Source organism: Poecilia reticulata, chromosome 1 (assembly GCF_904066995.2).
Source record: "Poecilia reticulata chromosome 1, P_reticulata-male-v2, whole genome shotgun sequence".
NCBI classification, from domain to species: domain Eukaryota; kingdom Metazoa; phylum Chordata; class Actinopteri; order Cyprinodontiformes; family Poeciliidae; genus Poecilia; species Poecilia reticulata.
This window is the reverse complement of record NC_088830.1, coordinates 431,763-444,609: the sequence shown is the minus strand read 5'-3', so window position 1 is coordinate 444,609 and position 12,847 is coordinate 431,763. Positions and strand designations below refer to the sequence as shown.

Below are 12,847 nucleotides of genomic sequence, written 5' to 3'. Positions count from 1 at the left end.
TTTCTGGGAGTTTGTTCCAGATTTGTGGTGCATAGAAGCTGATTGCTGCTTCTTCTCATTTGGTTCTGGTGTTGCAGAGCAGAACCAGAAGACCTGAAAAGTCTGGAAGGTTGATAGAACAGCAGATCTTTAATGTATTAAATTACATTAAATATTTGTTTAAATCATGTAATTTCCTTATCCAAAGTACATTTATGGATTTGGAGTAATTTGAATAATTAATATCACCACAGTGCTATAATTGTTTCAATCACGTTTACTACTAAAACGACATTCTTCATCAACATAAATTAGTGTTGTTTTCTGCCGCAACAAAAGGTTTTAGTTGGTGTTGGACGGAGGGCTGTCGGGACTCTGGTTGAGGACCGCTGCCCAAAAGACTACATCCTCATCTTACCTCTGAGATTTCCTTATAGACTGTGAACAGTTCAAAATATAGCTTGTCTTAAGCTTTTTCTCCATTAACAACTTTCACATCGAAGAATAGTCTTGTTAGTTTGGGTACGGGTGTTCAGCATTAGCAAAAGGAGTAGCGTTTTTCAATGGCTGCTCACCACTTGGAGCAGTTCAAGTAGAAAATCATCAGATTTCGGTCCATGCTTAATCCTTTTCTCTGTCTGTTAGGTATTAATGGTCTTTTTCAGTGTGCCGCTGTGTAAGAGGAGGTTGTATGTCTGTTTTTCAGAAACAACCTGACAGTATTTGACATGGTGACCCTACAAGGCCATGGAGCCAAAGAGCTGCTAAGAGTCGGGGGTAAACTTCCTGGTCCAGGCGTGTCTTTACGCTTCAACGTTCCTCAGTCTACTCTGATGGAGTGTCGTGACGGTGAGAGCATTGTTTCTGCTCTGTTTTATAACATGACATGTTGCCGTTTCTGGCTTTAATTAAGTTACAAATGCTATAAAAGATTAATAGAGTATGTCTGTTCCAGGTCTGCGCACCAGTAAGCCTCTGTTTGCTATCAGGAAGAGTTTTAAGGTGGAGAATGCAGGAGAGCTTCCTCTGACAGTCATGTCCATGAACATCAATGGTTATGCATGTCAGGGGTATGGCTTTGAGGTGCTACAGTGTCACTCCTTCAGCCTGGAGCACAACACTTCCTCTGAGATCACAATTGCGTAAGAACTATTAAACTTCATTCATTTTATTTTCTCATTTAAAAATTTTCCTTCTGCTGCTGATTCTCTTGCACCTCTCACATCTTTTCTATTAATTATTTTAATTTGTTTGTAGGTTTACACCAGACTTCACATCCTCCTGGGTGATTCGGGACCTCACCTTGGTGACATCACGTGGTAGCACTTTCCCTTTCACCCTTAACGTGACTCTGCCCCACCACATGCTGCCACTCTGTGCCCAGGTGGTACCAGGCCCCAGCTGGGAGGAAACCTTTTGGGTTGTCACTCTCATCTTCACATGGTTAGTCACTGTTATCCAAACAGTGGGGAAAGTGTGTAGTCGGTCCCAGATAACGGTTCTGATTAAGACATTTTTAAATGGTAAATGACTTGTATCAAGCCCAGAAGATCTCAAACTCCTTCCCACTTCATGCAGTCAGCTGCCAGTTGAGGGACTAACTCCTATCACCATCGCCAGCATCATCCCTCAACTTTTAAATGACCAGCATCCAAGTCCCTGACTAAACTGGAGCTTCAGATACTTTTGTTGCTCTACTGTATATGTTACTCCATGTTAGGTGTGCATATTTATTAAGTCACTTTGTGTTTCTGCACAGCTTGCAGAACTCCATTCTAAGTTGAGCACATTATTTTGCTCATCTACATAACCACGCAGAGCAACGCTGCTTTTTCTTCACTTTCAATCTTTTAATGTTCTGTGATGTTGTAGTTAAGTTCATATTTTTAATTGGAAACAACTGAATCATAAATGCTAATTCCATCAATTCAATCATTTTCCATCCACAAAAGGCCAACAGATAGTTCCTGTTAAATGAACTACCTCCCAGAGGGAGTCTTTTTTCTGGACAAAATTTCTTCTCAGATTTTGTCTCTAATTGCAGTAAATGAGGTGGAAAATGTAGGTTGGGCCTAGTTAACTACCCTGGTTCCTGAAAAAGTTTGCTGCAGTCAAAAAGAGAGACTACTACACCTGCTACAGCTTCCAATCTATGTCTACCAAAGCCTAAGCCCAGTCCTAACATGGTGGACCCACTTGTTCAGGGTAAAGGGTTAGACTTAGAGGTAATGTGTGAAGTATGTTTTGGTTAAGCATAGGGTTAGGATCAGACTAGTAAATGGTTTGTGTTGGTAGGCCTGTCGCGATAAACGATAAATCAATTAATCGCACGATAAATTAAACCTATCAACCTCATTTTAATTATTGGCTTTATCGTCTCTTCATGCCTTTTTTTTCTTTCTGTTGATGACACTGAATGGAAAAAGGCTAAACTCCGGTGCTCTCCACTGACCCTCCCTTCCTCATTTCCTTAGTGTAATGTCCAGCGCACACTACACCATCTTAGAACTGTCAGCTGATTGTCAACCCATTTTCAAAACCTGAGACATTAGCACATTACACATTAGCCGACAGGAAAAATATTAGCCGACAGAAATCCTAGGTATAACGGTTCAATCGGGTTCGTCATGCCGTGTGGTGTCCAGCCACATGGGCACAAAATAATGGCTACAAGTCCAGTTAACTAATTTTAAAATCCGGCATTAATCAATGCTTTACTAGAATCTACCTGTGATACATGTGGGTAGAGTTAGGGTAAAGTCCTGACTGAATGAAAATCATTGTAACCTATTTATGTCACTTTAACGAAGAACAGCTGAAAACTTGCCGAGTTTATTAACTGCGGTAGCAATTTGGCTCCAACTCTTCTCCTTGTCAATTCTATATCCTTTGCACAAAATGTTGAATAAACATTAATGTTGTTTCCACATATCATCTCCAATGTCTGCTGGACTTTGTGTTGCGCCATGTCAGCTGTTTGGGATTCCCCTCCGTAATTTCCCCTCAGAAAGCACGGAGGAGAATCCAGCGCTTTCTGATTGGCTACCTGTCACATTCAGCGTTAAGCTCCCAGTCGGGGAAAACCCCTGATTTAGATCAGAGCGGCCAAGACGATCTACCTTAACCCACCACACACTGCAGGATGATCGGTTACAAAATCACCAGCGACAATCTTGGATCGGCCAATGATCAAAGATTGTCATAAGAGGAAAATAGGGGCAAAAAATCGTGTAGTATGTACTGGGCTTAAAGGAGGGGTGAACTGTTGCGTTAGGTAGTCGGATGTGCCCATCTTCTCTATTTAAATCTAGTGATTACTGTAGGGCAATATTGACTTCATAATCTGCTCCCTTTGGGTTGAATGCAGTATTTATTTCCACTTTGGCTTTATGCTGTTTAGTTTTCATTCAAGTAAGTTTTTTGTTAATGGAGACTGAGAATCCATTTTATTTTTGTTTTTGGCCGTTTTGTTTATCAGTTCCAGTGTTAAGTGTTCTTTTGAAAATAAAGTGTATCTATGGCAGGAAATCACAGGCATTATTAGCCATTTCCAGTGTCAAAAGGTCTTGAAACAATATTATCGTTTATCGCAATAATTCTTTTTAGACAATTAATCGCTTAGCAAAATTTGTTATCGTGACAGGCCTACGTGTTGGGGGAATATCTGGGTCAGGCATAAATGCAGTTAGTAAAATAAATGGAAGTAAATAGAGAGCAGCTGAAACACTACACATCAAATTTTACAGCATCCAGAGCAAAGCTACGTTTGAAGCATTAGTGTAGCGTATGAAAACAGACTGCAACTGTAGTGTCAAGTTCAGTCAGAGATCTTTAGACACAAATCATTAAGGTGTTCCAGTTTAGTAATTTTAATGTAGGCAATGTGTCTTAAAGATACTGGTATTGACTTTATCAGACTGTCAGCAGATACTTGATCATAAATTCCTCTGATCAGTATGGGAGTGGTAGGATTTTGATCAGGATGGCTTGCATAAATATTTTTTTACTAGGAGGAGGAAGGAGTGAATATTTGCTGAGTCTCTGTTTTTGCAGCTTCTCCTTGGTGGGTGTGTGTTTGATGGCCTTCCATCAGGCTCAGTACATCCTCAGAGAGTTCTCTACCCCTAGCATCCGGAGCAACCACAACTCTGTCCTGTCCCAGGAGAACAGCTCTGTCAATAATATCACCTCCAACGGAGTCAAGTATGTCCAGTCAAAAACATTGGTTTTATGCTCTAAGGTTTGTATTGAAATGCTAAAAATAACTGTCATCTTTGTATGTGTGTGTGCAGTAAATCTAAAGGCAGCTGTAAGACCTACATAGATACCTGTCACACATCTGATAAAGGAAAGGGCCGGGGCTCTTCAGCTGTGGCCAACAGCCCTACCCCGCGGTCTCAGTCCTCAAAGAAAGGCTCAACCACTACCTTCCAACCACAGAAGAAGCATAAGGTGTCGCTTTATTACACCAAGCATAAGCCCAGCTCAGCCACAGCTGTTGCTGCCATGGACGAAGAACACGAGGACCTGACGCCAGACAGCCTCACCCCGGACTCCTGCAACAACAACCACCCAACGTTCATCAGCGAGCCAGAGAAAAAAATTCCCGCTGGCTTTCCAGAGGACCTCCAGGGTGACATGGAGCACAGTATGTCAGCAGCAGTTATGTTTCCTGTGGAAATAGCTACTAGGTTCCCCGAGGACGTCACACTGGCTCCAGGACCCAGACCCGGTTTGTTACTCTGCAGCCCTGTGGAGCGGAGCTGCTGCGAGCGCTACACAGAGAAGACCGACTCTGAGAAAAGGGACATTTCTGAGTTGGAGGTAAGGTTGCATAGGTCCAAGTATGAACCATCTGTTACAGATGCTGTAACAGATGTTGTAACCTCTGTTGCAGCATCAGGAATTGATGCCTCTGCGTCAGGCATCAATTCCAGATGCTTCAGGAATTCATTAGCTCATTTAAAATGTCTTTGGTAACACTTTATTTGAAGGGGTGTGCTTAAGACTGACATGACACTATCATAAACATGACATAACACCATAACAGGTGTCATGAGAACATAACACCTGTTATGTTCTCATGACATAACAGGTGTTATGTCATGAGAAAGTCTTTATGAATGGTCTTTATGAATGGTTGACAGTTGTCATGAAGTATCATTCAGTAAATAATGACACTTTTAATGTAGTTGCTCTAAGTTGCATTGAAAGTCCATTAAAAAAGTCATGCAAAGACAGCATTTTTAATGGACTTTTAATGCAACTTTTAGAGCAACTTTGCATTAAAAGTGTCATTATTTACTGAATGACACTTCATGACAGATGTTATGTCATGTTTACGACAGTGTCATGTCAGTCTTATGCACACCCCTTCAAATAAAGTGTTACCATGTCTTTTTACAAATCCAGTTTGGAGAAGCCAAAGAGCAGAAAACGAAGGCTCTGAATCCAGAGAGTGGAACAGCAGTGGGAAACAATAAGGGAAAGAAGAATCGCAGGATGACGGAAAATGTCTCCAGGTAGAACACACATTTTCTTTAAGATGAGAAGAACTGAAATTCACAACAATCCTGATTAGTTTGGTGTTCAAAAGTAAATTGAACATATTTCTAATTTAGCATTTTCCTGCAATTTTACTAATACAGTGTTTCTCAACCTTTTTTGGGCCAGCCGTATCCATTGTCCAGGTCGCTTACCACCAAATAAGATGTAGGCTACTTGCTCCGGATATTATTTTATGATTACTATTACTGTCTTTATTGTTGCTGTCTTGATTTTTATTGTTTCTGTATTTATCATCAACAAAAGACATGTGAATAGAAATCATTTTTAAAGGTGTGTAAGAAAAATGGAATGGACATTCAACTTAATCGGTAGGCCTATCAGTTGACCTGTCACAGTATCAAATTTGCTGAGCTATTTATTGTCTCAAAAATTATTTTCTATAAACGATAATATTGTTTGAAGACCATTTAAACTTATGTAATGGTAATGACATAATAATGCAAGCACATGCTGCCAAAATTAAATGCACTTTATTTTCAAAAGAACACTTAACACTGGAACTGGTAAACAAAATAAAACAACCAAAAGCAAAAATAAAATGGACTCTCAGTTAGGCCTGTCTTGGTAAACAATAAATCAATTAATCGCACAATAAATGAAAATTATCCATCTCATTTGAATTTATTGGCTTTATCGTTCCTTCCTCACTTTTTCTCATTCTATTGATGACAGTGAATGAAAAAAGGCTCAACTCCGGTGCTCTCCCGACTCCTCATTTCCGTAGTTTAAACTACACAATTTTAGAATTGTCGGCTGATCGTTGGCCTATTTGCAAAACCTGAGAGACACACTAAAAAAAATTCATAAGTATAACAGGTTTGATCGTGCCGTGTGTGGTGTCCAGCCAGACGGCACGAGCAACACACCACACGCGAAACGATTTCTCTCATTCAGATTTCAGACAGAACATCTCATAAAAACCCACTATATCACACTTGAATTTAGAGTAAACAAACACGGCTGAATATATTACCTTATCATTATAACCTATCACGTTAACGATGAACAGCTGAAAAGTTACCAGGTTTATCAACTGCTGTAGCAATTTTGCTCCAACTTCTCTCCTTGTCATTTCTATGGATATTCCTCTCACGAGATGTTGAATAAACATTAATGTTGTTTCCACATATCTCCGATGTCCACTGGACTTTGGGTTGTCCTATGTCAGCTGTTTGGGGTACCATCCGTGTTTCCCCTCAGAAAGCACGGAGGGGAATCCGTGCTGTCTGATTCTCTGCCTGTCACATTCAACAGGCTGCGATATCGCTCCCAGTCCGGGAAAACTCCACATGCTGCATTGATAAACGGGCCAAGACAATATAACATGTTGAATATGCCTGATTTAGATCGGAACGGTCACGACGTTCTACCGACTGGACCCGATCAGTCGTAACACACGACACACTAGGATGATCGGTTATGATCATTGGATGTTCTAAGGTTGTTGTAAGGGGGAAAATTGGGGCAAAACATTGTGCAGTGTGAACTGGGCTTAAGGGAGGAGTGAACTATGGACCTTACCAAGCTCCACCCAGAAACGCCCCTCAAAAGTCCCACGTGGCTACATGTCTCACATTAACAGCTTAGCTCCAATGTCTAAACATGGCATTTTTCGTTCTCTGCAGAGTATTTCTGAGTCGATTAGTGTAGCATTTATGCCGGATTTTCACAAAATATCAGCCACGACAATGGACAAGAGAACCAACAAGTTCATGCCATCTTTTTTGGACGACATCAAGGTGTTTTAGCCACGCGATGCCTCCAACATTGTGCACGTCGCAGCTAAACGCTACCGGTCGATGAGAAAAAACAGCAGATTCTCACACCCTCAGCATAAATGTAGCCGTGGACAAGATCACTGATGCCTGTTGTTCTTACAAGACTGGGTAAGTCGGACATTCATGGTTTTGAGGGTTCGAATGTGCCTAGGACTTACACAAGGTACTCAGTGCTAGCATGGCTAACATGATTACAGTTTAGTAAAAAGCCTTTTCAGGTGAAATAAAATTTATAATGTATGTCAGATACGGTACACATTGCATATTGATCTGTTCAGCTAACGTAAGGCTGTGTAACAGACAGGCTTCAGAATGTAGAAGTTGTATAGGTACTGCCATTATGCTGTACTTGACTAAAAGGTTTTCATAATGGATGTATTTATTATTGACTTTATTTTTTTCATTCACTAAACACAAAGAAAGCAAAGCAATAATACTTACGCCAGCAGACAATCCTTTGTTCTTATTGATCCTACGACGGTTGACCTGCGGTTGAGCTGCAAATGCGGTCGTGCACAAGCTTTAATTCAAGCAAGGCTTTCCGTTTCAGATTTTGGAAATCTGTGAATTTTAGTTCCACAAACACGATCAGGATACCTGACATCGCCTGTACAGATACCCCACTGACGGAGAACCATTTTTTTTTTGAGTCCTGACGCAAAAACTTTGTTGGTCTGGTAGTCCACAATGTATATTAGCATAAATTTGTGAGACGGTAAGGCACGTGATGGCTGCGCTGTAACGTAAAATGGGCATCAGCCAATGAAACGCTGCCCCTGTGGTAAGGTCCATTGGATCAGCTTGTCGGATATGCCCGTCTTCTCTATCTAATTGGTCGATATGGCGAACATTGTTCTGGGTCTTTATCTTTCTCTGGGATTACAATAATATTTACCACATACATGGTAGCAGGTAGTTTAGATTTTTCAAGAGATGTTTTAAAGACTCATTGTAATAATGAGCTAACTTTGCCTTTTAAAGTTTTAAAAAATTCAACAGGATATGCATCAGCACCTGGACATTTACCAGATTGGAGTGAAGAGATGGCCTTTTCAATTTCTAGAGTTCTTATAGATCCTTCTAATAAGTTTACCTGTTCTGGTGCCAATTGTGGTATATTTAAGTTAAGACCGTCAGATAAGGCTTCTGCATGTTTTTGTTCCCAGCCCACTAAAGCCTTTTATTTTTGTTTTGTTTTGTTTGTTTGTTTTTTTTACCTGATTTTCCCTTTACGGCAATCTTACAACATCCTGCACTGAGTGGTGTGTTACGTGATGGTGTGTTGGAATATGTCCTATATAACATCGGGCATATTCAACATTGTCTTGGCCCGATTACTGCAGCTTGTGGGGTTTTCCCTGACTGGGAGCAAGAACGCAGCCTGTTGAATGTGACAGGTAGCCAATCATACAGCGCAGTGACGTAAACACGGACGGGAATCCCAAACAACTGACACAGCGCAAACTGAGAGTCCGGTGGACATCGGAGATATGTGGAAATGTTTATTATTATATGTAAAGGTCGTTATTATATATGTTAATTATATGTGGTTATGTTTATTCAGTTAAAAATGTTACGAAAAAACATAACTCACCTCCAAATCATAGTGCAGCAAATAGAGCTGCTGCTCCCGCCGTTTTTTAATTCTACTCCTCTCCTCTCGCCTGAACCACTGCCTTAACTCTCTCTGACTCTGGTCACTATGGTAACATTTACATATACTTTCAAAATAAGATGCAGATGTGCAACAAAAATGGCCCAAAACATTTTACTTTTGTGAAAATTTTAACTCACGATAATAACTAATGGTAGTCCTGAGCTTGTTTCTTTGCAACAAAACGGTCCCATCTGGGAGTGATGGGGGACAATAACACCCGAAGTGTTGCTTATGTCCACAGCCTGCTTGGTCTCTACGTGGCGAAGCAGTTGGAAGTTTCATTGCCTCATTAGCAGCAGGTCGCCGCATATCATGCAGAGCGGGCTTGGAATGTGGGACTCACCGACCGGTACGAGATAAATCCAGTCTCCTGTCTCTTCTCTGGGCCTTTTCCCCTTCGCAAAGAAACTTTCCAAAGACATCTGATTGGTTTCTTACTCATTTTGCTGCTTGTGGGCTCAATGTTGGCGCTCAAGACGTAACCCAGAGAATCCGTTTAAAGGATTTTCAAAATAAAAGATCCTCGAGATTCAAATAATACCTAAAACGGAAATATTTAGGTATTTCTTGCATGAACCGGTACAAATTGGTTCATGGACTGGGACCGGTCTGCGGCCCAGGGTTTGGGGGCCACTGCTCAACAGGACATAAAATATTTTAAATCCAGATGCCTAACCCCTGACAAGTGAATCAGAGCAAGGCCACTAACTGGTGTAACGCTGAACTGATGTGGTGAAGCTAAGAGGAGAGTGGGGCTGTGCCAAGATGCTAACACAAACACTGAAGAGAAGAAGAGCTACCATCGATATAGTTGCAGCCATACATGTTTTAATGTTACACACCTCCGTTTTTAGCAAGTAGCTCAAATTCTAAACTGGTATTGTTGTGCATGAAGTTTACCTTTGAGCAAACATCCCCCGAAGGAATTGCATCGCCCCCTTTTGTGAATATTTCTGCCAGCGCCCCCTGCGTCCTTTGAACGCCACCCAGGGGGTGGTACCCCCCGCGTTGAGAAACGCTATACTGATACGTTACTTTTAGCCAACTTTCAGAATAACTTTTATTTTCATCTGAATTTTTATAAAATGTTATTTTACGTTGAATTGTCAGGAAGACTGCAATTTCTTTTAATACATTTTTAAAGTATAGGTTTCATTGCTTGGCATAATTTTTTTTTTTTCTTTACCAACATCTTTTGTTAATTTTGAGAATATTGCAATCATACATCCAGTGTTATGTATGTTTGTTTTACATAACACTGTATGCAGTGGAAATATTTATTCCCACAATACTTTTGCTCTGGGAGGAATTTAATTTTCATTTTTTGCTGATGAAGTGTAAAAGAAGGATGAGCTGCATCCGAATTCAAGGGCTGCATCCTTTGAAGCCCAGATTTATAGGCAGCTTACGTCATAGCATGGCGACAAGGCCTGTCCGAATTCAAAGATTCCTCCAAATGCGGCCTTCAAATGTGTCCTTTTCCCCAGATTTGAATGATGGGTCCGGTGTAGCCTTCACAGCCCACCATATCCCATAATTCATTGCAGGTCCAAACTCGGGCGTTCATCCCTGGTTTGGAACCCGGGGCAGTGAAGAGTGGCACATTATTTTGCTATATTGCACTTTAAGTGACACAACATGACTTTTTACAATGTTTCTAGGAAAGAATGTAGCTGTGTAAGTCTTGAATATCTGCTCAGTTCATCAATGCATCACCTAATTGCAATATTGCTGCAACATTTTCTGAGATGTCTGCTCCCACTGCATTAACAGCCAGCTCCCCTCGTCAGCTGTCAGCTGGCCAGGCTCTTCAGGTTCGGTTTATTGGGAGAAAATGCTTGACTCCCAGCATGTCATACTAAAAACTCCCACTAGCGTTTCACAATGGTGAGTCACAGTCAAGACATCAGTTAGATGGCGCCAGTGTACACGGCACGCCGTCGGAAATGCTCTGCCTTTTTCTCTGTTATTGCCTTGTTATTTTATCTCTGTTGTTACAATGCCAGTGCCTTATTTGCCTATAATTGACAAACACTTTTGGACATCAAAGCTTCGGTTAATCTTTATATGGAAAGCAAGAGCTGGAGCTCTCCACTTTCCTCTGATATTCCTACCGAGTTGTGCAGACTTTCATGAGATTTACCAGCAAGAAGACCCCCTCTTCTTGAAAACGAGGGGGTGTGGCAGTAAAGCTCAAGGCTTACTGCCACTGCTCCCTAAGACTTGGCCATCGCTAGATTCGACCTCTTACACTGGTCCACTTCAACTTCATTGGGCCCAGAAGTGTTTTTCTGCCATCAACAGACCCAGAGACTGAGGAGGGGAGTGGAGTTCTGGAACCTTAAGCTGCTGAACTGTGTCTCTTTGACCTGTCCCTCTCCACCATCACCCATCCGCACGGCTTTGTTTAATGTTTGATCATTAACAAACAACACCTTCATGTTACATCACTTCTTCACCTCTTGAAATCTGGACTTAATATTCATCACGGAATCATGGCTTCAAGAAGGTCAGTTAATGCCACTCTCAGAACTTCTTCCTTTGGACTGTGCTTAGTTTAACTCTCCCCGAAAGACTGGTAAAGGCGGAGGCCTAATTGCAGTATTTAGATCTATCTTTCATTGTCAACAGATTTCTGCAAATCCATACTTCAGTTTCAATCTTTAACCATTTGAAATTAAACAAACACCTTTATTGCTGTGTGGAGTGGTTTACCACTCTCCTCAGTTTAATAAGGACTTCATCTCCGAATGGTTCTCATCGTATTTCAAAGAAGTTTTTCTGTTCATCTTGATCACTGTTCTGCGGTAGTACCTCTAAATTATACATCAAGGTTCAATTTTAGGCCCCATTTTATTTTATTTATTTATTTTAAATAGACAAATCCAACTCTGCTTTTTGTGTTGTAGGAAGGTCACTTTTCCATGGAACTGAGGGGCCAGTGAACCAGTTAGATGAGAGAAGCTCAGTGACAGATTTGCCCCTTGACGCACCATTGACTGGGTTCTCTGATGGCACATAAAACCATTGCTGAGGGGTTGTACTCTGGCGAATTCTTTGGACTCTATTTGCTACAAAAGTTTGGAAACCACAGACGTTTATGTAGCCCAAAACTACCTTTGAATCAGTCCAAAAGTACTCTTTCACCTGAGCATAGAGCAGTTCATTTTTTAACAAGTTACTACTGAGACAGAGACTGCAGCTGCAGTTAGCTCAAGTCTGGGCATTGTAGTCAACTTGATAGGTGAAACACGGGCCTTGGTTATCACTAGCGAACAATGAATTCTGCCTTTAATGTTTATGGCTCTTAAATAGGTGCATTGTCCATAACCACTTGTACTTGCATCTGAGAAATTATGTAGCTCTATCTCTTTAGGCTCAGCAAAATTAGCTCTAAAGTAACAGCGAGATATGTTCACCTTGTTTAGGTTGATAAAAATTATGTTGCCAGCTCTCCCAGTTCTTCTGGCAAAGAGTCATCCCAATTAATACCTTGTTTTTCACATCTCCTGTAGGATTTTTTTTTCCTTTTAGCAGATATGGTGCCAAGAAACCAAGTGGATCATAGATGGCTGCATGAGTATGCTACTAGTCTTCTAAACAAACTATGTTCTGCTTTTGACACTACAGCTGCTAACATCGCTGCTACAGCCATACAACAGAAGCGCTATTATGACAGGCAAGTGAGACATGAAGCTTATGATCCTGGGGATCTAGTGTGGGTTGACATCCCCTCTTTGTCTACACTAGCGGTTCTCAATGTGGGCGGTACCGCCCCCCAGGGGGCGTTCAGAGGACGGCAGGGGGCGCTGGCAGACATTTTTACAAAAGGGGGGCGCTGGGATGCCTTTGGGGGGCTTTTGGT

At 41.3% G+C, this 12,847-nt stretch overlaps 1 protein-coding gene across 4 annotated transcripts in view; it reads left to right on the top strand.

Moving 5' to 3' along the window:
* Window positions 1-12,847, top strand: part of tmem131l (transmembrane 131 like) — an 87,672-nt gene that overhangs the window by 60,174 nt on the left and 14,651 nt on the right. For all 4 annotated transcript variants that reach the window (XM_017305886.2, XM_017305888.2, XM_008405779.3 and 1 more), the window contains 6 exons: window positions 686-828; window positions 935-1,121; window positions 1,237-1,422; window positions 4,033-4,182; window positions 4,272-4,803; window positions 5,392-5,501. In XM_017305886.2, the coding sequence (XP_017161375.2) occupies window positions 686-828; window positions 935-1,121; window positions 1,237-1,422; window positions 4,033-4,182; window positions 4,272-4,803; window positions 5,392-5,501 (1,308 nt within the window). The remainder of the gene's footprint in view (window positions 1-685; window positions 829-934; window positions 1,122-1,236; window positions 1,423-4,032; window positions 4,183-4,271; window positions 4,804-5,391; window positions 5,502-12,847) is intronic.